Here is a 26,498-nt window from a genome sequence, read left to right as displayed (position 1 = left end):
GACCATAAGGACATAGCCTTATGGTTAAAGGTGACGGCACTTTATAAGCAGGGGCAGTCCTTTCCCGGGAGCGGGAATGCAGCAGGAACTTCCGGCGGAGGTAGTCAGGCCTCAGGTTCCAAATTTGGGACGTGTTGGCAGTTCAATGAGGGGCAGTGCAAATTTGGAGCGGCGTGTAAATTCAAGCATGCGTGTTCACATTGCAGCGGGCAGTCACATGGAGCGTCTAAATGTTTTAAAAAGGGTAAACGACAAGGGGGAGCCAGCGGTGCGTCTGGTTATGGGGGAGACTCCGGTGAAACTCATAAAGATGGCCCCCTTTCTAAGTAGGTACCCCAATAAGGAGGGGGCGCGGTTGATTAGTTTAGGTTTTGGTTCCGGTTTCGTTATTCCGCCCCCTTTGCATGAGGTCCCTTTCACGCAGCGCAACCTTAAGTCGGCATATCAGCATGCGGGGGTAGTCTCGGAAAAAATCCGGAAGGAGATTGATCTGGGCAGAATGGCGGGCCCTTTTAGCACGATCCCAGTTCCAGGTTTGGTGGTGTCACCGTTAGGGGTGGTTCCAAAACGAGAAGGTAACAAATTCCGGCTTATTCAGCATTTGTCCTTCCCGAAGGGGGCGTCGGGTAATGATGGCATTGACCAGGATCTCTGTTCTGTGGTCTACACGTCGTTTGATGCGGCGGTAGCGTTGGTACGTGGTTACGGAAGAGGGGCTCTGATGGCTAAAACTGATATTCAAGCGGCGTTCCGTTTGTTGCCGGTTCATCCGGACAGCCAGAGGTTGTTGGGGTGTTATTGGGACGGGGATTATTACATTGATCGATGCCTTCCCATGGGTTGTTCGTTGTCGTGCGCGTACTTTGAGGTGTTTAGTTCTTTTTTGGAATGGGTAGTCAGGGAGGTCGCGGGGGTGGAATCAGTTATTCACTATCTCGACGATTTCTTGTGCGTTGGCCCGTCGTGTTCGGGGGTTTGCGCAAATTTGTTGGAGACGGTCAATTGGGTGTCAAGGGAGTTCGGTGTACCCTTGGCTGTGGAAAAAACTGAGGGTCCGGTGACGACCATTTGTTTTTTGGGAATTACAATCGACTCCATAGCAATGGAGTGCAGATTGCCGGAGGATAAGTTGGGGGATTTGCGGTTGGTAGTGGAGCGAGCGTGTCGGATTAGGAAAATTACGCTAAGTGAATTGCAGTCCTTATTGGGGAAGTTGAATTTTGCTTGCCGCATCATGCCGATGGGCAGGGTTTTTTGTCGGCGGTTGGCAGCGGCGACGGCGGGGGTTCGGGAACCCCACCATTTCATTCGCCTGGCCGCAGAGCACAGGGAAGATTTACAGGTCTGGCTCCATTTTCTGGCACAGTATAATGGGCGCTCTCTTTGGATGTCCCGGGCGTTAGATAGCTTCGATTTGGAATTGTTCACTGACGCGTCTGGGGCGGTGGGGTTCGGGGCGTTCTTTAAAGGTCAATGGTGCGCGGGAAAATGGCCGGTTGCATGGGTGGAGGCGGGACTGACGCGTAACTTGGCCCTACTCGAACTGTTTCCCATCGTGGTGGCGGTCACCATTTGGGGAGACAGGTTCCGGGACAAAAAAGTGCGTTTTCATTGCGACAATTTGGGGGTGGTGATGGCTATAAATAATACTTCGGCGTCGTCCCCTCCAGTGGTTCGCTTGTTGCGTCAGTTGGTGCTTTCCTGTTTGAGTTTAAATGCATGGGTGGTGGCGGTGCATGTTCCCGGGGTAGAGAATTGTATTGCTGACGCGCTTTCTCGCTCGCAGTGGGATCGTTTCCGGCAGCTGGTCCCGGACGCGGAGTTAACAGGGGTGGACTGTCCCAGTCATCTGTGGGAGCTGGTATCCAGGCGGCAGGTGCATTGATTAAACGTTCACTGGCCAGTGCGACGTGGTCGTCGTATGCTGCTGGATGGAGGCAATGGGAGGAGTGGGTGAGATCTTTGGGTGATGTGTGCTCGGATGATGATAGGATGGTGGCCTTGCTGTTTTGGTTGGGGGATGCGTTTGCCCGGGGTTGCACGGTCGCTAAGGTTAATCGCTTCGTGGCGGCCATTGCTTTCGGTTGTAAGTTACGGGGGTTGGTAGATATCACGAAGCGGTTCTTGGTGGGCCAGGCATTGAAGGGGCTGAGACGGGGTGTAGTGGTGAGGGATAAGAGGCGTCCCGTGTCATTTCAATTGTTGTGTTCCCTGGAGGTGGTGGTGCGGCAGGTGTGTCGTTCAGAGTATGAGAGCAAGCTTTTCCGGTTGGCTTTTGCGTTAGCCTTTTTTGGAGCTTTTCGGGTAGGGGAATTGGTTTCCCCCAGTTCGGTAAAAGCGGGGGGCTTGCTGCAGGATAATGTCGATTTGTATGAAGACAGGGTGGAGATAGTGTTGCGAAGGTCGAAAACGGACCAAGTAGGGGCGGGACGTCGAGTGGTTTTGTTGGCGGTCCCAAAGAATCCGGTTTGTCCAGTGTTGTGTGTCAAGGAGTACTTGGCGGGTTTAGATCTCTCAGACGGGCCGTTGCTGCGGCACGAGGATGGCTCATTTCTGTCGCGGTATCAGTTTATTTCGGTTTTCAAAAAGTGTCTTGTGGCTAGCGGGGTGCAGGCAGAGCAATACTCGTCTCATTCTTTTCGTATAGGGGCAGCAACGGAGGCGGTGAGATGGGGTTTAGATGATGCAGGCGTGCAGCGGATAGGGCGTTGGGAGTCGGCGCGTTTCCGTTCTTATGTGCGCTTGAACATGTTGTGATATGTTGATGTATAGCATGTTCCGGGTGCGTGCGTTTCCGCCTGAGTATTAATGGTGCACGGCAGCAAGAGGTGGTGCGTGTATGTTCTTCATTTGTTTTGCAGGCCGTGACTTATGCATGGTGTGGATTATGGGACATTCTTTTGTGTACTGGGGTGCCCTTCGCGCGGATGTACGGCCGGACGGTCGACAGCTCAGGATTCCGCGGGACGCGGCGGTTGTGAGGTGGATGGGTATACGGGGAATGACATGGAACAGGGTATTGCCCGAGTTTCAAAATTTTGTACTGCTTGACAGGGCGCCGGAGGTACTGGTGTTGCATGTGGGAGGCAACGATTTGGGTATACGCCCTTTCCGGGAGTTGGTACGGGACGTCAAGCATGATTTGCTCTGCTTATGGGCAACTTATCCTAAATTGGTGACGGTGTGGTCCGAGATGGTCCCTAGGAAGAGCTGGCGGATGGCCCGTTCTGTGGAAAAAATTAATAAGGCTCGCATTAAGGCTAACAGGGCCATATCGAGCTTCGTGGCGCGTAATGGTGGGATTTCGGTGCGCCATTGGGATTTGGAGGCCGGGACAGGCAGGTATTGGAGAGAGGATGGGGTGCACCTCAATGAGGTGGGGATGGATATGTGGAGTCTGGCTTTGACCGATGGAATTGAGCGAGCGGTGGGAGTGTGGAGGAGCTCGCAGGCGTGAGGTGGTCAAGGCCTGTTTCGCTTTGGCGGGGGGGAGTCCTTGAAGTAGGTCGTAAAAAGTGGTGGGGGGGAATGCATCACGGGATGCACCCCCAATTTGTCGGCTTCTTAGGGTGTTACCCCTTTTTGAAAGCTGGGTTATATATATGGTGGTCATCTGCAAAAGGTAATTGGTGCCCCCGGGCCGGGTTACGGCTGGGGGTAAGGTATTGGTGGGCAGATGGCCAAAATTAAGTATCGGTGGCTTCAAGGACTTGCCCCTGTCATTCTGGTTGGTTAATAATGTTGTGACCCTGATAGGGTCACAGTGGGTTATTTAATGTTATGATGAATCCCTTTTTGGGGATTAAAAATTTATGGTATTTAAAAAATTTCATTGTTATTTAAATAATAAACGGCTGCTGTGGCCATAAAAATCCAACTCTGTTTCAGTGTCTGCTTTGGGAAGGGTAGTATTACATAGGGGAGAAGTGACTCGACTTATTGGAGTCATGCAAACGGAAGCTATGGTTTACGTTTGCCTTTCCGTTGATGGGTTCCTCTGACGGAAAACTCTGACGGAATCCGTCAAAAGAGAGCAAACGCGGCTGTGAACACGCCCTTATACATGAATTTAGTGATCAGCAATATTTGAGCTTACATGAAGGCTCAAAACCAATTGACTCCTGTTAAGGAGCTGGTTGCTTTTTAAAAAAATAAATAAAACAATAGACAGTAATTGACATGAAGCTCTTTTAGGGCACAGTCCCACATAGCGCCATCCTCATATAGCCAAAACCCTGCAAACTTTGCGGTAACCGATGTCCGCACAATTTTGCTGTAAAAACCAGCAAAATCAAGCAGCCATTGGCCACTGAAATTGAGTGGGGTTTCGGCCGCATGCGGCCTCTGCTATCTGGGACCATCCCTTATGCAGTAGCAGGCATAATGTATCACACCCAATCCAAACCCCAGCTGCTGCGGAGACTCTTTAAAAAAAGAAAGGGGGACTGCTGCAACTGATGCATTGCCCAATCTGCAGAAAGACATGATGTTTCCCATTCTCAAAAAGGTTCTTCAGCAGATTAAATATGTGAAATGAGGTTTCGTAGCTGCTGAAGCATTCTACAGCGCTTCATTCTATAGACTGCAACTGATGAAGAACATCATATTACCCCTGAATGCTGTGTTCAGCTTTGATTGCGGCATTCAAGGGGATAACTGTTAAATGTTTCTCTGATCTCTGGCGTTAGAACGGGGCTGCTACTGTGTATTACAGCCATTGCCCCACTAATGGTTGCCCTGACACACTCGCTATCAATGGCGGATCATCATAGGGCGTTTTGGGTGGCCGCCCAGGGCCCGAGGCTCCCGGGGGTCCATGGCCGCCCAAAGTACAATGTCATTTTGTCGCGTTATTGCCGCGAATCGCAAAACGCCATTGTATATGTGCTGCAAAAGGACCTTTAGACATAAGGTCACATGACCTCATCTCTGAAGTTTTTACTACTGTTTAGAGACCTGCTGGTCACATGACTGCAGGTCCATGAGCAGCAGCAAGACTCCACAGAGAAGACTGTGGTGAGATGCTATGTAAGTATAAGGGGATGGATTTGTTTAAGGGGTCAGTATTTAGGGGGTCTGGTGTGGAGACTGTATTTAGAGGCTCTGGTGTGGGGACTGTATTTAGGGGGTCTGGTTTGGGGACTGTATTTAGGGGGTCTGGTCTGTATTTAGGAAGTTTGGTGTCTGTATTAGTTTAAGGGGTCTGTATTTAGGGTGTCTGATTTCTGGATCAGTTTAAGGGGTTTAGGGACTGTATATTTAGGGAACTGTGTTAGTTTAAGGGGTCTGTATTAGTTTGACGTCTGGGGTCTGTATTCGTTTATGGGGGCCTGTTCTAGGGTCTGTATTAGTTTAGGGGTCTTTATTTAGAGGTCTGTATTTAGGGGTTTCGTCTGGGGTCTGTATTAGATTAGGGGGTCTGGGGTCTGTATTACTTAAGAGAGTCAGGCCTGGGCTCATTATTAGTGTAGGGGGTCAGGTCTGGGGGTCTGTATTTAGGGGGTATGTATTAGTTTGAGCTCTGGGGTCTGTATTTAGGGGTCTGTATTAGTTTATGGGGTCTGTATTTAGTGGTCCTGGTCTAGGGTTTGTATTAGTTATGGGGTCTTTATTTAGGGGTCTGTATTTAGGGGTCTGGTCTGGGATCTGTATTAGATTAGGCGGTCTTGTCTGGGGTCTGTATTACTTAAGGGAGTCAGGTCTGGGGTCATTATTAGTGTAGAGGGTCAGGTCTGGGGTCTATATTAGTTTGAGGTCTGGGGTATGTATTTAGGGGTCTAGGGTCTGTATTAGTTTAGGGGGTCTTTATTTAGGGGTCTGTATTAGTTTAGGGGGTCTGGTGTCTGTATTAAGGGAGTCAGGTTTGGGGTCATTATTAGTGTAGAGGGGCGGGTCTGCGGTCTGTATTTATTTAGGGTGCTTGTTCTGGGGTCTATATTTGTTTAAGGGGGGTCTGGTCTGGGAACTGCAATAGTTTGAAGGTCTGGGTCTGTATGTAGTCTATGATCTAGTCTGGGGTCCAAATTTATTAGTCTGAGTAAAAGGCGTTGTCCGGGCACATCGATAGGTCATCAGTATAAAAAACGTTCTGTGCCCGGACAACCCCTTTAATGTAAGGTTCTGGGCCTTGGTGTCTAAATTTGTGTGTTTCTATAGAGGCTGTAAATGGCTGTAGAAGTGACATGTCCCCTCTCCTGACATGTCTATTGTAGGAAATCCTTGTATTCTACATATCTTTGTGTACCCAGGACTAATAGACAAATGTGTGTTACCATTCACATTGTCAAGAGGAAGTGTGATACTGTCAGTAATGGTTGGAGACTGTCAGTATGTAGTGACACAGCCCTTTGACAAGGGGAATCATAACACCCATTTGTCAATGCTCGCACAAAAAGTGGTGTGGACTATAGACACGGCAGAGTGGCGCTGGGGAAAGGGGGCCAAAGTTTGGGGAACAGCCCAGGGCCTATGGTCTACTTAATCTGCCACTGCTCATTGTACCCGCTGATCTGCAAGATGCGATGCGGCTGGCACTGCACTAATAAGTCGCGGCACCGGCACTGAAGACAACATAGGGGTGCTTTGCAATGCGCGTGCCATTTCTCTGTCTTCAGGGCCGGCGCCACCACTCATTAGTGCAGCGCCGGCTGCATCACATCAAGCTAGTCACTACATTCATGTATTACAATACTAAGCTGTGCGGCCACACAGCTTAGTATCGAAATACATGAATTCATGGTATTGAACCGTTTGAGGGTGCACAGCATCGAAATAGTATTGATATTTCGATGCATTATGCAACCCTAGAACAGTATGGTCGTCCTGAGTGGAAGGCAGAGCAAGTGTGCCCATGGTATCACGGCGGATTTATGAAGAACCTCCGATCTTTACCGTTTAACTATTTGGATGCCGCTATCGACGCTAAATGCTGCATTCAAAGAGAGAGACTAAGGAATCCCCCTTTGATCGCATCACAGGGAATTTCTGTGACACGACCGAGGCCTATAGAAATATGCCAGAACAATATAGTAAAAAAATAAAAATCGAAATTGAAAATCCACTATGGGAATTTAAAAAAAATAAAAAATAATAAATAAAATGAATAATAAAAAAAAGTAATGTTTAAAAGGTACTAAATTATAAAATAGGGAAAATTTGCAGGTTTTTTTTTTTACAATAAACTTTATTAAATAGAAGTCCCAAAACATTACATAATATACATATTTGGTATCGTCATGACCGTAAGAGCCTGTACAATAAATGTATAGCCTTATTTATGATAATCAGTGATTGCTGTAAAGAAAATAAATAGATAACTGTAGCGGAATTGCTTTTTCGCTGCATTTTTTTGTCATAAAAACCGCTATGTCGTTTTGGCCCAGTCCTCAAGGGGTTAAGTGAAAGTTCCCCCAGAAGTAGACTAATCAATGGCGCTGACATGGGTGAAAATAAACACTCTGTGCAAGTAGAAGAGTCTTATATCTCTATTTAGGAAGCACTATATTAGAAAAGCTGTTACATAAAGGCTTAGAAACCCTTTAAATCTCATTGAACTCTGTTACAAGCGGTTTTACTATGTTCACACGGAGTATTTTGGGGGAGGAATATCTGCCTCAAAGCTCCAAACGGAATTTTGAGGCAGATATTCCTCCCCCAAAATACTCCGTGTGAATAGCAATGATCGCGCCGTTTTTCGCCCGCGGCCATTGAGCGCCGCGGGCAGAAAACACGCTTTCTCCTGCCTCCCATTGAAGTCAATGGGAGGTCGGAGGCGGAAGCGCCCGAAGATAGGGCATGTCGCTTCTTTTTACCGCGAGGCAGTTTTACTGCTCGCGGGAAAAAGACGCCGACGCCTCCCATTGAAATCAATGGGAGGCGTTCTCGGGGAGTTTCTGCCGAGTTTTGCGACGCGGTTTCCGCGTCAATAAACTCGGCAAAAGACCCCGTGTGAACATAGCCTTAGTGTCATCACTACAGCAGGAAAAGCATTAGCAGGCTCTGAGGGGACACTAGAATGCTCCATGTAACCATTTATACTATTGTCCTCTCTGACCTTCCACACTTGCTATGTTCACACGGGGTATTTTGCAGAGTTTTTTGATGCGGAAACCGTGTCGCAAAACTCGGCAAAAACGGCCCGAAAATGCCTCCCATTGATTTCAATGGGAGGCGTCGGCGTCTTTTTCCAACGAGCAGTAAAACTGCCTCGCGGGAAAAAGAAGCGACATATCTTCGGGTGCTTCCGCCTCTGACCTCCCATTGACTTCAATGGGAGGCAGAGAAAGCGTATTTCGCGAAAATCGGCGTGCAGGGAGAGGAATATCTGCCTCAAACTTCCAAACTGAATTTTGAGGCAGATATTCCTCCTGCAAAATACCCTGTGTGAACATAGCCTAACTGAGGTTTAATATTTGTTTTAATTAATGGTCAGGAACCCAAGAACAAACTTTTCTCTACTTCAGCTGCACAAGAAGAACCCACAGATCTATCATTTTACAGAGTTCCTAATTCCTTGTGGGTTAATACAATGTTGACAAACTCACGACACAGAACTTTCCCATTCATTGAAAAAAGTTTGTGCCCAGTCCAGTAATTATATACTATCTCTATACGCTGACTGAAAGTAATAACACACAAACAGTTGTACTATTTATGTCTTTTATTGAGCACATTGAGCAAACATCCACAGTGCAGGGAGAAAATGTAGGTGAACCTCTGTGTTAGGTCCCATACACACGAACGTAAAAGCGCCCGTAATCATGGGCCGTAATTACGGCCCCATGGACTTCTATTGGCCACGGGTACCTCCCCGTATGCTTACGGGAAGGTGCCTGTGCCGTTGAAAAATATAGAACATGTCCTATTTCAGGCCCAGAGAAGTGTATGGGGCTCCCGTAATTACGGGTGACTACGTGTGTACACCCGTAATTATGGGAGCGTTGCTAAGCGACGTCAGTGTATAGTCACTGTCCAGTGTGCTGAAAGAGTTAAACGATCGGCAGTAACTCTTTCAGCACCAGGGACAGTGGCTACCGATCACAATATAGATAAAGCTGTAAAGAAAAAAAAAAGACGTTCATACTTACCCATAACTCCCTGCTTCTTCCTCCAGTCCGGCCTCCTGCGATGACGTTACAGCCCATGTGACCGCTGCAGCCAATCACAGGCCAATCACTGGCTGCAGCGGTCACATGGACTGCGTGTCATCCAGGGAGGTCGGACTGGATGTCAAGAGAGGGACGCGTCACCAAGACAATGGCCGGAAGTATTAATTTCTTTTACTTTTATTACGGAAAGGGCTGTCCCTTCTCTCTATCCTACACTGATAGAGAGAAGGGCTGCCGATTACTGCAGTGTAATTTTGCAGCGAAAACGTGCCCGTAAATACGGGTGGAATACGGGTGACACCGGACCCGTATTTATGGGCACGGGTGCGTAAATACTGGTGCAATACGGGTCGAATACGTGTGACCAAGGACCTGTATTTATGCCCGTATTTACTGGTGGACAAAAATACGGTCGTGTGCATGTGGCCTTTATGACTTCTCCAAGAATTAATTAGCAAAAGGAGTTTAATTTAAGGAGATGAGATTGGCAGTGTGGGTATCACAGGTGCTTTGCTGATTAAATAAAGGCACACAAAGCCTGGTTACTGACAAATCTGTTCTTCTCAAGAAAGATTGGTAATGGTGAACCATGCCTGAAGGTAAAAAACTTTCAGAAGACCTCAGATGACACATTAAGTTATAGGGACACATGAAGCTTGAAAAGACTATAAAAGCCTTGCAAAAGACCATGGTGTATATCAATCCGTGTTAGAAAATTGTCAACAAATGGAGAATATTCAGGACTGTTGCTACTCTCTCTAGGAGTTGGCATTCTGTTAACCCTCTAGGGACCTGCCTATTCTGGGTTTTCTCATAATGACCATTTATCACCTATGCACAGGATAGGCAATAAACTGCTGATCAGTGGGGGTCTGACGACAGGGACCACGATCACTAGAACAGGGTTTCGGAGTGCCATATGTGAATGGAGTGGGACTACGCATGGTCAGTTATACTACTTTTGCACAAAAAAACCCTACATTTTTTAAGAAAATATTTGTTTTTGTGTCACCATATTCTAAGACACATAACACTTTTTTATTTTTCCATCGACATGTATGAGAGATTATTTTTTTTGCGCAACGACTCGCACAAGGAGGAATGTACAGAATACGCAATTCTGGCATTCTTTTTTAATTTTTTACAGCGTTAAATAACATGATAGTTCTATAGTTGGGGCATCACGTACGTAATGATACCAATTATGTGAAAAAATGTATTTTTCCGTTTTTTTCATAATAAAGCGTTTTTATTTTAACTTGTCATTTTTCATTTTATTTATTATGACTATATTGGTCTATTTTTTTAAGATATTTATTTAGTCCCACTATAGGACTTCCTCGATGTGATAGTTTAATCGCATTGCAATGTATTATACCGGTCAGCGGGGTTAACAGGCATACACTGTTGACAATACTGGGTTCCTTTGATAGATCCCCGGCTGCCATGGAAATTATCAGAGCCAATGGGGTTAAAGAAGGAGCCCCCTCCCTCTGAAACCACTTAGATGATGTGGTCACTATTGACCATGGCATCTATGGGGTAAAATGGCCGTGATCAGAGGTACAGTATCTCTGATACCGGCCATTACAGCAGGAGTCTGGCTGTCAGACAACCTGGCATCCGCCCTACCTGTGTCGGGCTTATCACACAGTGCTGTAAAAAGGCGGTGCTGTGGCATAAGTAGGGCTGGGCAATTAATCGAAAAATAATCTAAATCGAAATTCAGCGCAATTAATCGACATCATGCGAATTTCTGTTTTATAATTTCTCTTCTCCCGGTTTAAACTGTAACTGCATTTTCAGGACGCAGATACAGTTGAACCCAATGATAGAGCAGGGGACCGTAAGGTCCCTGCTCTGCCATAAACTATGCATCGCTGGACGTGAGGCAGTGACGTGATCACGCCGGTCTGCACCGAGCTGCACAGACCAGAGGAGCAGAGGGAGCTCCTCCACTCGTCATTGGAACGAGGTTAGGTGAGTATGTATATTATTATTGTCATTAGGCACTATTAAGGGTAGCTATGGGGGATATTAAACAATGTGGGGTTTAGCTATGGGGGCATTATACTGTATGAGGGCAGCTATAGGGCATTATACTGCATTGAAGTCAGTTATGGGGGTATTATGCTATGTAGAGGCAGCTATGGTGGCATTAAACTGTGGGGAAGCAACAGCAAAACCCTACTAAAGACCCTAAAAACTGCAAAAATCTCTGTTCATGTGTCCACTATTAGAAAAAACTGAACAAGAATTCAATCCATGGAAGGACACCATAAAAGAAGCTGCTGGTGTCCAAAACAAAAACATTATGACTCGTCTCAAGTTTGTCCGAGACCACCTGGGCGATTTACAATGCTTCAGGGAAAATTTTCTGTGGACAGATGTGACAAAAATTTGTACTTTTTAGTACAAATGCACAACGCTATGTTTAAAGAAGGAAGAACCAGAGGATGCTCCGGTGGGCCCAGGTTCTAACACAATAATGGGCCTTACAGGTCCAGCAGAAGACAACCCCATTCGGAGGTGACTTTGAAGAAATCACTTAACACTAGGGTCTATTTCTCATGAGTTGATTCACAAATTACGTATTAGACCTTATTGATGATATTTCCTGTGTGTACAATGACAACAACAAGGACTTTGAATAAATAAAAAGTAGACATGTTCTATGTAGATGGAGGGTGGGCCCTCAAAATAATTTCCTCTGGTGGGCCCAAAGAACCCAAGTCCGACGCTGCACCTGATGGAGCAGAACAATGGAAACACCAATGCAGGTGTGAACCCAGCCTTAGCAGGGAACACATCTATGTGTTCCCTGCGGTCCCCATATAAAGATTACTGATAATAGTGATCTAATGGTAACAGTCCATTATATCACTGTCATACACAAACATGCAGAGAAGACAAAGCTTGCGTCTTCTCTGACACAGGGAATCCCTGTGATGTAATTCCTGATGTCACAGGGTCCCCTAGCAACCGTCCAAATACAGAAGTAGCCGCTGTGTTGGGGGTTTTTAAGTGACAGGGAACTGATTATTGTATTTCAGCTCCCTGTCACAGTATCACATCAAATATAGCATGTAAATTACCTGTCTTCTGGCACAGGGACCAGTCCATTAGCCCATTCATGTAGGTGGAGCAGACGGGAAGGGGTTTAATTAGGCCAGCATGTTTTTAGCGCAGATCTGCTATAAATGCTCTAGTTGAGAGCTATTATGCCAAGCAGCACAAAAAATTATTGATATAAAAAATAAACGTGGTTTAGAAAGAATATGGCAGACTCATGCTCATGAGTCCACTATATTCATGAGGGGAATGCGCCTTCGACCTTTTTCTCTTCACAGTGGCCGCTTCCGATGTATAGGCCTATATACATTGGCAGCCCTCCCTCAGTATTCTTTCTTATCAGCTATTATCTATAGAGAATTTTTTTGTGCCGTTGAGCATAGCTCAGCGGGCATGGAATTGTAATATGAGCTCTCCCTACAAACATTTATGCTATAATATGTCCTCATTTCAAGAGGTCTATCACTATGATCTTTAATAATATGGCTTCATGTCCCAGGAGCTCAGATGGTTTATTGAGGGTCGGCACAATGCAGAACATCTCCTTCAAATACATTACCATGTAGCTGCAGTAAATAATGATATGTTATCCAGCTTGTGCTGGTTCTTCAAGGCGGCATCCATACAACAAAGTATTGGAAAAACGCCAGACAACATATAACCCAAGGTGCAAGGTCACATCTATTTCATAAGCCTCACAAACATCGGACCTGATAAATTGTACCTGCAGCTCCATAAAGTTCAGGTCAACTGGGGAAAAACTCATTAAGAATAGTTAACAACTTAGAACAAAAATACGCTGCAGAATTTCTGCAACAGAAAATTGCGGAAAATCTGTAGGATATACAGCAGCAAAGTGGATGAGATTTTAGCAAATCTCAGCAACATGCTGGGGACAAAATACGTAGAAAAGACGTGCGGAAAGTGTACGTCAGTAAAAAAAAAAAAACCTGAAAGTGTTTTATTTTTTCCTCATCATTTCTTTAGCAACTGGTGCGTGAATCACGGACAGCACACGGACTTCAATGGGTGCGTGATGCACAAAAAACGCAGAAGAATAGGACATGCAGTGAGTTTCACGCAGCGGACACACGCTGCGTGAAAAACACAAATGTCTGAAAGGCCCCATTGAAATGCATAGGTCCGTGTGACGTCCGTTGTTTTAACGCGCGTAACATGGACGTGAAATTTATTCACACGAGTGTATTTCACGTCCGTGTTACGCGCATTAAAACAACGGACTTCACACGGACCTATGCAATTCAATGGGGTCATTCAGACAGTCAGTGTGTCCGCTGCGTGAAACTCACTGCATGTCCTATACTTGTGCGCTTTTTGCGCATCACGCACCCTTTGAAGTCAATGGGTGCGTAAAAATCACGGACAGCACATGGACGCACATCCGTCTGCTATCTGTGATTCGCGCAACAGTTGCTAAAGAAATGATGAGAAAAAGAAAAACACCGCCTTCAGTTTTTTTTATGACGTAAAAAACATGTGAGATACGGATGACATACGCGCGTAAATACACGGTTGTCACACGGAACTGCAACACGCGCAAAACGTTGCATTTTTACATGCGCAAAATGGACACGATTTTGTTAGTAAGGCCTAAGGGCGATAACACATGGAGTGGATGCCGTACGCGGCAGAAACCACCCCCACTTGAGGTGGTGAAAGGCTGCATTATTTTAAAACTGTGGTATACTGGCAAAAATCATACAGCCATTCGTCACTGCATGTGGGCGTGGTTTTGGCAGCGTGTGGCTGCCGCTGTGTGTTCTCACCTTTAGGCCTGATTCACACGAGCGCTGCACATCTCGGACGTGAAAAACTGCAATTTTTCACGTCCAAGGTGCATCCGTGCTCAGCGCTGCGGGACGCGATGTCTCGCATCCCCCATAGTTGAGAGTCTATGGAGGGATGCGTGGTCCGTGAAAAGATAGGACATGTCCACGGTCCGTGGAAACAACGGCTGTGTGAACGGCCACATTAAATAACATAGGTCCGTGGGACGGCCGCTGTTTCAACGGCCGTCCCACGGACGTTTAACACGTTCGTGTGAATAAGGCCTTAGGGTACTTCACACGGTGTAGTTAATTTTGCCAAGATTTCGCAGTAATAAACGGCGATTTACCTGCACCATGGGGATGTATCCTTGGGGTTTGTTCACAAACAGCAGATTTGTTCTGCAATTCGAAGGGGGTTTGTAGAAATCCATGCACATGCTGCAGAAACAACCCCATTCAGATGAATGGAACTGATTTCCAGTCGCAGAAATTTCTGCAACAAATCTGCCGCTTGTACCCTAATGCCTTATGCACACAACCGTTTTACCACTCAGGCCGCTTTTGATGGCATCCGAGTGGCACCCGATAGTCTTCACGGACTCATTCACTTTAGCGGGTGAATCGGGTCCATGAAAAATGGTTAGAATTTCCGATCCGAGGAAAGATAGAACATCTCCTATCTTTCCTCGGATCACTGACGGGACTCGGACGGCACACACGGTCGTGTGCATGAGGGTTAAGGCTCTATTCACACAACAGAGTCCGAGTGCTGGCCGGTAAAAACGGCTGTTTTGGTCCGCTTTTCTCGGTCATTTGCATCCGTTCCGTGTTTCCGTTTTTAACGGCCCATTTTACCACGTTTTGCAGCAGTTTTTTTCCCTGTCCGTTTTAAAAATGGATGAATTTCATTTGCCAATTTTTTGCCACACACTTCCCGCTGTAGATAATGCCACACAGCACCCTGTAGATACTGTCACAGCCACTCTGTAGATAATGCCACACACTGCCCTCTGTAGATACTGCCACACAGCCCCTCATAGAAACTGCCACAGCCCCCCCTGTAGATGCCACACACTGCCCTCTGCAGATAATGCCACACACTGCCCTCTGCAGATAATGCCACAGCCCCCCTCTAGGTAGTGTCACACAGCCCCCCTGTAGGTAGTGCCACACAGCCCCCCTGTAGGTAGTGCCACACAGCCCCCTTGTACACAGCACCCCTGTAGATGGCACACCCCCCCGCAGATGGCATCTCCGCGTAGATGGCACACCCCTTCCTGTAGATAGTGCCACTATCGGGCACCGCTCCAGTAGAAGTCCCCTGCTCCTGAAGTGGAATCCCCAGCCATAGGGGCCCGTGATTCCGCTCCAGGAGAAGTCCCTGACGTCACTGTCCATATAGTGACAGTGAAATCAGGAACTTCTCCTATAGCGGAATCACCGGCCGTTTTGGCCGGGGATTTCACTTCAGGAATAAGGGACAGTGAAGTCAGGGACTTCTCTTGGAGTGGAATCACCCGCCACAGCTGTGACTTGGACGGCTCTGACCCGGGATTCCGCTTCAGGAGAAGTCCCTGACGTCAATGTCCATATATCTCAGGAACTTCTCTTGTAGTGGAATCACCGGCTACGCTGTGGCTGGGGATTAGGGATTCCGCTCCTACAGGGAGGAAAAAAAATCTCCTCCTCCTCCTGCACTGTGAGGTGAAGAAGAGAGCAAGTGAGCGGCAAAAAGCGCGGCCGTCACGAGGATCACATCCAAGTGGCAGCTGTGTTTCATACAGCCCCATAGACTTCTATGGGAGGCGTGCGGCTGGGAGAACGGCGCAAAATAGGGCTGGTTCCATTTTTTGACGGCCCAGTTTACTGGGCCGTCAAAAAGTCGGTCGTGTGAATAGCCACATTTGGGGTCTATTGTTCCTAATGCGGCCTTGTGACGGCCGATCAAAAAACGTCCGTCACACGGCCGTGAATCCCTGTCGTGTGAATAGGGCCTAAGGCAGATCTGCTGCAGAGTGTGAATACATTTTTTTAAGCCAAAACCAGAATTGGATTTAGGAGAGCAGACCTACAAGGCCTTCCTTTATATATTTCTTCTGTTTAGGTCCCATTCCCGGTTTTGGCCTAAAAAATACATGCAAAATCTGCAGCAAATCTGCACTGGGAACAAGACCTAAGGGTATGTTCCCAAGGGAGAGATATGCTGTGTATTTTCTGCCACGGACTAAGGCCAGATTCACACGAACGAGGGGAAACTCGGACGTGAAAAACGTGAAGTTTTTCACGTCTGAGTTGCCCCCGTGCAGGTTCCGTTTTCACGGATCCCCATAGACTTGAGTCTATGGAGGGATCCATGAAAACAGAACATAATAGGACATGTTCTATTTTTCAACGGACCTGTCACATGGTCCGTTGAAACAACGGCCGTGTGAACACCACCATTGAAACACGCGTCCGTGTGACAGCCGTTGTTTTAACGGCCGTCACACGGACATATTCTACATTCGTCTGAAAATGGTCTAACAGTGATTTTGCAGTTAAAACCGTAGTAAATCCGCAGCTGCATAGAACGTTTTCTACAATCACTGCTTCAGACGGTTTTACAAATCTGCAGGTAAAACCGCTGTGGAAAATCCACAATGATTTCCGCAGCTACATTTCATTTCCGCAGCGATATGCGATATTCCGAACCATTTGCTGCAGATTTCCGTGAATGATTTACCTGGGTATTTGTGGGATTCCGTTGCGAATCTTCTACAACGGCCTGTGGGAACACTTAGTGCACACGATGTGTATTACGCGGGGATTTGCCGTGCGCATTTTCCGGCAGCAAATTTGCAGCGTAATACAGTACTAGCCAAGTAAATGAGATTTCAAGAAATCTCATCAACACGTTGCGGTTTTTTTCTGCACGTCAATTGACCTACGGTGGGCATTTGAAATTCTGCAGAATGTCAATTTATATTGTTTCCGCTTGCAAATTGCATCTGACTAGTTTTTAAAAAAACGCACCAAAATCCGCATCATAAAAACACTGCTTCTAGGGAGAATACCTCCATACATACGGAGTCCGATGGAATAGGTCACAATTGGTTTTTGCCAGGTTCGTACGGTATCCGACAGAAAAACCCTCTATAGGAAAGGTAGTAGAGGGCTTGTGCGAGCCCTTTTACGGCACCGTAGAAATAAGGACATGTACACGAGCCCTTAAAAACTGATGGCGCAGGGGATAAATAGCACGAGGACACATCAGTGGGTGAGATTTATCAATACAGTCTGGCACGGTCGTTCGTCTCCGATGCTCCGAGACATATTATCTATTATTCCGTCTCAAACTAAAGAATGTTCTAAAGCAGGCACAATGCCCTTACCGCAATTTACTTCTTTAGCAGCCGGAAAATATATTGCCAGCGTATGCGAACTATGGCGGACGCCAAATACATTGATAAATCTGTCCTAATGTATCGTACTGTATGAAAGGACATAAAAACATTGGCCACACTTATGGAGGACCTGCACCTTTTTGGGAGACCTATGGACAGCTCTGAAATGTTTTGTCTGATATAGGACGGCAAGTCACCACCCCAGCTATCGGGACCAGAGCCGCTTCACTTCCTTTTAGTTTTTTGGAGCTCTGAAAAGTTGTCATTAAATGGGAACTTATTTCTGAAACAGATACACGGAAATATTTCTGACAAAGTAACGGAACACATGAACTAGAAACTAGCCGGTATGCCAAGCCTGCGTTACGTAGGACATGATTCGGCCATGATAGCCACAGTTCTAGAGAACGCTCCAATCTTAACATGTCTCTATAGTGTGTTGCTTTAGCAGCTGTCCAATTCCATAGAAGACCAGGCTAAGCAAACTCAGGCCTCCTGTGACCAGGTAAAGCAGTGGTATAACATAGGTTTGGTCCCATATAGGAAATTAGACTATGTACTAACATAATTACAACTAATTAGGCATTATGGCAGTCAAAGTGCTATTTAGCTGTAATATAATAAACTGTAAATGCTGGCAGTCGTGGAATACAGAATAAGAAAATTATTTTTATCATTTCTTAGATTTTTCTCCCCCCAGCTAATCGAAGAGATTATTATCTATCGTAACACCACATGGAGATGGGAACTTAAAAACGATCCCCAAGAACCCGGAGGACACGTACGAAAGACGCACACCCTTGTCAGGTCCAGTGGGTGTGGCAAGTGAACAAGTGACGTCATTACCTTCTTTGGGGTCTTGCTGACCGCAGCCATAAAGGAAAATTTGTTGGACGCCTCTGCTTCGTCAGGTGCAATCGCGTCTGGAGTCGACATCTTGTTAAGGGTACGTGCCCTCAAAGGAACTGTAGTAGATGAAACGTCTGACTACCGGAATAAGTGACAGCAGCACCGTGAAGAATGTACGTCACGGCTGCGTATTACCTCATCGCGTCAGAGACTGGCAAGTGGAGCTACGCGCTCGTTGTGGGCAACGCGCTGGTAAGAGTGATCGCTAGAGGGCGCTTGAAAGACGTGCCTGACAAGCCGTGAACAGCTGTTATTTTCCAGCCAGAGGAATGCAAATCCGGGTGTGCAGTTTACAGTTGCTGGAAATGACATTGAATTGTGTCCCTGGGATCCGCATCTATTTGCATATACATTATGGTGTGTCTATTAAATATGATAGAACCATTCATTTCCCTTTAACCTCTTATGTGCCGTTGCTGCATAAAGGGGATTTTTAGGTTCATGGGTTGTAAGGGCCCTGGTCCAGGCCACACTACTGCTTTCTTGTGCCATAAGCAGTTTATTACCTAGTGGTACAATGTAGATTTCTGGGTGTAAGAGCTAATTATGTACGCAGACAGGGGTATACATCGACATCAGAGGAGAAGCCTGTTCACATCAGCGTTGGCCTTCCGTCTGAGGTTTCCGTCGGGTGAATCCCGCAACGAAAGTCAAACTGAAACCACAGCTTCCGTTTCCGTCAAACATTGCTATAATGGTTTCCGTTCGACACCATTCCGGCAGGTTTCCGTTTTAATGATGGAATCAATAGCGCAGTCGACTGCGATATTGATTCCGTCGGAAACGGAAAGCCAACACTGCTGTGAACAGACCCTAACCGATACTTTATGAACTTTTATGACGTATCCGTTAAATGGATACCATTTTAGCCTATGGGTTACAGATGCCACTGTATGGCATCCGTCACAGGCCTCTGTTTAAAGAGGCTCTGTCACCAGATTTTGCAACCCCTATCTGCTATTGCTAGGCGCTGCAATGTAGATTACAGTAACTTTGTTTTATTTTTAAAAAACGAGCATTTTTGGCCAAGTTATGACCATTTTTGTAGTTATGCAAATGAGGCTTGCAAAAGTCCAAGTGGGTGTGTTTAAAAGTAAAAGTCCAAGTGGGCGTGTATTATGTGCGTACATCGGGGCGTTTTTAATACTTTTACTAGCTGGGCGTTCTGATGAGAAGTATCATCCACTTCTCTTCAGAACGCCCAGCTTCTGGCAGTGCAGACACAGCCGTGTTCTCCAGAGATCACGCTGTGTCGTCACTCACAGGTCCTGCATCGTGTCGGACACATCGGCACCAGAGGCTTCAGTTGATTCTGCAGCAGCATCAGCGTTTGCAGGTAAGTAGCTACATCGACTTACATGCTAACGCCGATGCTGCTGCAGAATCAACTGAAGCCTCTGGTGCCAATGTGTCCTCGCTCGTCTGACACGATGCAGGACCTGTGAGTGACGTCACAGCGTGATCTGGCAGAAGCTGGGCGTTCTGAAGAGAAGTGGATGATACTTCTCGTCAGAACGCCCAGCTTGTAAAAGTAGTAAGAACGCCCCGATGTACGCACATAATACACGCCCAGTTGGACTTTTACTGTAAACACGCCCACTTGGACTTTTGCAAGCCTCATTTGCATAACTACAAAAATGGTCATAACTTGGCCAAAAATGCTCGTTTTTTAAAAATAAAAACGTTACTGTAATCTACATTGCAGCGCCGAACTGCTGCAATAGCAGATAGGGGTTGCAAAATCTGGTGACAGAGCCTCTTTAATGTACACTTTGGAAAGCTCCAGGGACAAAACTATCCATATATGGACAGTTATCAATGGAGCTTCCCGATGCAGCAGAGGCTGCCCTTTCCACACAGTACTGCTAGGATCCATATGTGAGCTCGGAGGATGGGTCAGGTGTGTGCAGAAAGGGTACTCCATGACACGCTTTGTCTCGAAGCAGTCTCACTCCATGCTGCTATGATTTGTCTCCATCAGTGTTCCCCCTCCGCGGTGTCATTTTCTCAGGGTATCGGGGATGCCAGACAAGCTTATCAAAGCTGTCCCCCCAGATGCAACCAATATCTACCACGCCACCTAAATCTGCAACTCAAGGGCCATCAAGGTACCGTGGGCGATCCTTACCATTGTCAAAATTGTGTGCTTCATTCAGCCCTACTGGATAGGAGACATAGTGGACAGCCATCAGGCCGGCTATTTTGCACTCTTCCATTATTGTATCGATTTCGGCCTCACCAAAAAGCTCACATAAAGTGGCAGCTTCACGACCTGAGGGGTGTGCATGCCGGAGTCCCTACCTGCTTTTTATCTTTGCCAGGGAAGCTATGTCACTGGCCCTTCCCTGGGGTAGCCTAGTGGCATAGCTTCCCACGGCGTAGATAAAAGCCAGTACATGTAAGGGCCTGTTCAGATCAGCGTTGGCTTTCCGTTCAGGGGTTCCGTCTGAGGTTTCCGTCGGGTGAACCCCTCAACGGAAAGCCAAATGGAAACCTTAGCTTCCGTTTGCATCTCCATTGATGTCAATGGTGATGGAAACATTGCTAATGGTTTCGGTTTGTCACGCAGGTTTCCGTTTTTTCGACTGAATCAATAGCGCAGTCATCTCCGGGTACTTCATTTCTTGCAAATCACTGAGGTTTGGAGGGGGTGTGATCCTTTTTATCTCCTCAGGTTTCCTATGCTGGGATGGGCGGTCTCCTCGCATGGGTGCTGTTATGAGCTCCAAAAAAAACAATTACCGGTAAGTAATTTATTGTTTTCCAGGGTGCATTGCCTTTTAAGGCTGGGTTCACACATCCTATTTACGGACGTAATTCGGCCGTTTTAGCCTCGAATTACGTCCGAAAATACGGCTCCAATGCGCCGGCAAACATCTGCCCATTCATTTGAATGGGCTTTACGATGTTCTGTGCCGACGGTAATTTTTTTTACGCGCCGCTGTCAAAAGACGTCGCGTAAAAAAGACGCCCGCGTCAAAAGTGCCTGTCACTCTTCTTGGGACGTAATTGGAGCCGTTTTCCATTGGCACCATAAATAGGGTGTGTGAACCCAGCCTTACAGCGTTTAAAGGAAAACAAGCTATTTGCCAAGCAAAAAAAGTATTTGTTCAAGGTTCGACCGCTGCCTTTCCTGTAAGGGTATGTGCACACGATAACTGCAATTATGTCTGAAAATACGGAGCTGTTTTCAAGGGAAAACAGCCCCTGATTTTGAGATGTTTTTTGAGCAATAAGTTTTTCACAGCGTTTTCGCTGCGTTTTTTACGTTCGTTTTTGGAGCTGTTTTCATTGGAGTCTGAGAAAACTGCTCCAAAAACGTCCAAAGAAGTGTCCTGCACTTCTTTGACGAGGCAGTCATTTTACGCGTCGTCGTTTGACAGCTGTCAAACGACGACGCGTAAATTACAGGTCGTCGGCACAGTACGTCGGCAAACCCATTCAAATGAATGGGCAGATGTTTGCCGACGTATTGGAGCCGTATTTTCAGGCGTAAATCGAGGCATAATACGCCTCGTTTACGCCTGAAAATAGGTCGAGTGAACCCAGCCTAATACATAGTGTCTGCGAATGGACTGCAAAGGAACTACAAATACTCTTATCATTTTTGTCTTGGCCTCTGCCCTGTGGATTTCAGTCATTTAACGTTTTCTGGGGTTTGCAAACAACTATTGACAGTTCAACCACTTTTTTGTTTTGTCTTTCATCTTGTCTCTCACTCATGAGGGAGCCAATCCTAAAGAATGGCCGACTAAAGCCTTGGAGGCTTTTGAGAAGCTAAAGAAAGAGAATTTGCTTCTGCCATAGTTCTTCACAGTCATGACCTCAGCCTTCAAAATATCCAGGAATTTGATGATCTGTGGATGTCAAAGTGGTACTATCCCAAAAGAACTTCTTGGGAAAAACTTCTAAACCCAGTAATTATTTACACCTATCACAAGAATTTACTGTATCTTCAAACCATTCACAGATTGAATTTTTGCAAGGCTAGACAATCTGTGTTGTTCTTGCAATTTGACTTTGAGCACCATTTTTGCCCTGAAGAGAAACTCTTAAAGCGACCCTCGATTTTACCTAAAATGTAACCTCTAGTGGCAGGGGCTTAACACGGTCGCAGGGGATACGACAATGACCGGGTATGGAGGAAAAGTGAGCTTGCCAGCCCCAGGCTCACATGTGAGCGCCCCTTCCTATGGTAGACCAGAGAGCCATTGGTCACACTCCCTCGTCCTGTCTTCTGACATGGTGGCTGGGGATTAGTGAGTTTCCTGTGACAAGTCTGTCGATCCTGGCGTCCCGTCCTTCCCCTGGCGGTTAGAACCCTTTAATATAAAAAAATCATTGCTGTCATCGGCTACCTGAGCTGAATACCGGCTGGGCCGATGGTTTACTGGTCTGGTGGAAACACTGTCTGGCTGATGATGGACCAATTTTCCAAGATTGCGCAAGTCATGCCTCTCAGCGGTCCTCCTTCTGCTGACAAATTGTCCTTGCTCTCTGTACAACATATATGTCATTTACGTGAACTTCCTGATCACATTGGGGGGAGATTTATGAAAACTGTGTAAAAGAAAACTGTCTGTTGCACATAGCTCTTAAAAAATTAAATCTGCGCTGTGACTGATTGCTATGGGCAACAAGGACAGTTTTTCTAAATCTCCCTAAGTGTGTCTGATGGAGGAGTGCAGTTTACCTCAAGAGTCTGGCGTTCACGCAAAGAGGCTACAGCAACTTGTTCAAGCCACCACTTGTTATAAGAAATCAAATGATGTGATCGTGTTTACCATCCATCCTTCAAAAACGTGTTGTGTTCCTTCTCGTTTTCTTTATTACAATCATCTCAACTCTGGACAGCTTTTTGTATACACAGTTTAGCCTTTGACTAAGACGTGTCCTGTCCTGTTCGGTCAAATTATAGGAGGATTATGCATTTACAGATGGAATGTGTTTATATGTATATCCAAATAACGATAACTTGAAATGAGTGATCATTCTATTCAGACATCTACAGCTGTCCCCAAGCCATCACCAGCAGGTGGGATATAGGTTCCTCGGATGTACCAGGAACTGGTATTGATAATTATCAGCTCAGTGTTTACTCCATCACACTGCTTGACACTTTTTACGCCATACCTTTTAACCCCTTAAAGGGAACCTGTCACCAGCATTTCACCTATTAAACCAGCAATACCTGGTGGTAGTGGGTGAAAAATCATTTCTATATAACCTATAATTGTCTTCTTAGTCGGCTCTGTAGCTTTAGTATTCAGCTTTTTAGTGTTCCTGTGCCGTATGCTAATGAGCAGAAAAGAGTCAGATCTTCATTTGAAAAGAGTCAAATCTTCGTTTGAAAAGAGTCATATCTTCCTTCCTCAAGTCTTTCCGAGTTAATCCCGCCTCCTTACTTTTGATTGGCAGCTCCTCGCCTTCCCCCAGCACACAAAATATTGCGCTTGTGCATTGATATCCTCTTCTGATGTGTGCGCACAAAGGGACACCGGATTATTACGATAAAAGGCGCAAAATGTTTGCGGACCGTTATTTACAATCGGAGGAGGAATTTAGGAGAAGGGATAACGGCAATGAACTTTTTATAGCAACGGCCAGTGAGGGATAAGTAAAGTTCAATAGGTGAGATGCTGGTGACGGGTTCCCTTTAATGACCGGGCATGTTTGTACCTTAATGACCAAGCCAGATTTGTCAAATCTGGTATGTGTGACTTTATCAGAGAATAACTCTGTGAAAGTTTTGAATATCCAAGTAATTCTGACATTGTTTTTTCGTCACATGTTGTACTTTATTTTAGTGGTAAAAGTAGACTGATACAATTTGCGGAAATGAATAGAAAAATTGAAGAAATTTTGTAAAAATTACAATTTTTCCCTATTTTTAACCAATATGTCACATATGTACACACATACTGTACAATTTTTTTAAATAAATATATATATCCATCTCTCTACTCTATTTTGGCAGCACTTTTGAAAAAATAAAATAAATTTTCAGCAATTTAGAGGACTTACTAATTGAAAAATAATTGTATAAATTTTGAAGTACATTTTGTTTTCCTGCACCAAGCCAGGTTTTCAGAGGCTCATAGGTCTCAGAGTGATGGAAACCCCCACAAATGACCCCATTTAGAAAACTAGACCCCTTAAGGTATTTATTTAGGGGTATAGTAAGTATTTTGACTCCACAGTTTTTTGCTAAATTTAAGGGTATGTTCACACGGCAGCGTCCGTAACGGCTGAAATTACAGGGATGTTTTCAGGAGGAAACATCCCCGTAATTTCAGCCGTAACGGCATGTGCAGGCGCTTGAACGCCGCGTCCATTACGGACGTAATTGGCGCTGCTTTTCATTGGAGTCCATGAATAACAGCTCCAATTACGCCCAAAGAAGTGACAGGTCACTTCCTTGACGCGGGCGTCTATTTACGTGCCGTCATTTGACAATGGCGCGTAAATATACGCCTTGTGTGAACAGACAAACGTCAGCCCAAATTACAGCAAAAACGCCCAAATTACATCCGTAATTAGTGTGTGTGAACATACCCTAATACATAGCAGGTGAAAAAAAAAATTTCACTTTTTTTTCATAAAAGTATCATTTTGAAGACCGATTTCTTTGTAAAGCGACCATGAGAATGAAGAAACACACCACAAAATCTATCACCCTGTTTCTCCTATTTTCAGAAATACCCACATTGTGGCCCTAATGCGCTGCCTGGAAACACGGCAGGACACAAAAGGAAGGGAGCACCCGGAAGGTTTCAGGACTCATATTTTACTTGAAAATGTTTTAGGCCCCACTGTACATTTGGAGAGGCTTTGAGCTGCCAGAACGATAGAAACTCCCCATAAACCCCATTTCGAAAACTAGACCCCTTAAGGTATTTATCTAGGGGTATAGTTAGCATTTTGACTACACAGGTTTTTCGCTAAATATATTGGAATTAGTCTGTAAAAATTAAAACGTACTTTTTTTCTGAAACAACATAGAAATTTTTAATATTTACAAGGAATAACGAAGAAAATGCACCCCAACATTTGTAAAGCAATGTCTCCCGATTACGACGATACCCCATATGTGGTAATAAACTGCTGTTTGGATCCACAGCAGGGCTCAGAAGGGAAGGAGCTCCATTTGGATTTCTGATTTTGCTGGAATGGTTTTAGGTGCCATGTCGCATTTGCAATGCACTGGAGGGACCAAAACAGTGGAAAGCCACCAAAAGTTATCCCGTTTTGGAAAAACCTTCAAGGAATTTTTCTAGGGGTATAGTGAGCATTTAGACCCTACGGGTCTTTTGCAGAGTTTATTAGAATTAGGGCGCGAAAATTAATATCAAAATTTTTTCCACTAAAATGTTGCATTTTCTCATTTTCACAAGTAATAAAGGAGGAAAAAAAACAACCATTTTTTATAAAGCAATTTCTCCCGAGTACGGAAATACCCCACATGTGGTCATATGTTTTTTAATTAGAAATGAATTAACCCTTTCAGGACTGATCCATTTTTTGCTTTCTTATTTTAGATTTTCACTCCCCGCTTTCCAAGAGCCATAACAGTTTTATTTTTCCATCAATAGAGCGGTGTGAGGGCTTATTTCTTGCCGGAGGAGCTGCAGTTTTTATTGGTACCATTTTTTGGTATATAAAAAGTTGTATTACATTTTTTTTTTTTTTAGAGCTAAAGTGACAACAAAAAACAGTGATTTTTGGCAGTTTCAATTATTACATTTTTTTAAGGTGTTCACTGTGTAAATTAAATAATGGTATATTGTAATAGTTCAGACTTTTACGGACGTAGCGATACCTATTTTGTTCATTTTTTTTACAATACTTTAGAAGAAAAATGGGAAAAGGTGTTTTTGTTTTTTTTGGATCTTATCTGCTTTTGGACACTCTGCACATTTTTGTATCGCCATATTCTGAGAGCCAGAACTTTTTTATTTTTTCACCACCGGAGCCGTGTGAGGGCTTATTTGTTGCGGGCCAAGCTTATTTGTTGCGGGCCAATCTGTAGTTTTCATTGGTACCATTTTGGGGTACATGCGATTTTTTTTTTTTTTTTTTTTTTTTTTTTTTTTAACTCAGTGTTTTTGCAATCCTGACCAAAAAACAGGAATTCTGACACCGTTTTTTAGGTTTTTCTTTTTGCGGCGCTCACCGTACGCTATAAATGACATTTTTACTTTATTCTGCGGGTTAGTACGATTACGGCGATACCATAT

At 45.4% G+C, this 26,498-nt stretch overlaps 1 protein-coding gene across 3 annotated transcripts in view; it reads right to left on the bottom strand.

Moving 5' to 3' along the window:
- The window catches only part of AHCYL1 (adenosylhomocysteinase like 1), an 89,899-nt gene extending 71,481 nt beyond the window's left edge, over positions 1-18,418 (bottom strand). For 2 of the 3 annotated variants that reach the window (XM_075853661.1, XM_075853663.1), the window contains exon 1: positions 18,199-18,417. In XM_075853661.1, the coding sequence (XP_075709776.1) occupies positions 18,199-18,288 (90 nt within the window). In that variant the 5' untranslated portion in view covers positions 18,289-18,417. Of the gene's footprint in view, positions 1-18,198 lie in introns of all 3 variants that reach the window. The other variant, XM_075853662.1, reaches the window with a different exon arrangement.
- Between the last annotated feature and the right edge of the window lie 8,080 nt (positions 18,419-26,498).

Source organism: Rhinoderma darwinii, chromosome 2 (genome assembly GCF_050947455.1).
Source record: "Rhinoderma darwinii isolate aRhiDar2 chromosome 2, aRhiDar2.hap1, whole genome shotgun sequence".
In the NCBI taxonomy this organism is placed as follows: domain Eukaryota; kingdom Metazoa; phylum Chordata; class Amphibia; order Anura; family Rhinodermatidae; genus Rhinoderma; species Rhinoderma darwinii.
The sequence above is the reverse complement of the archived record's forward strand: the minus strand, read 5'-3'. Positions and strand labels throughout refer to the sequence as shown.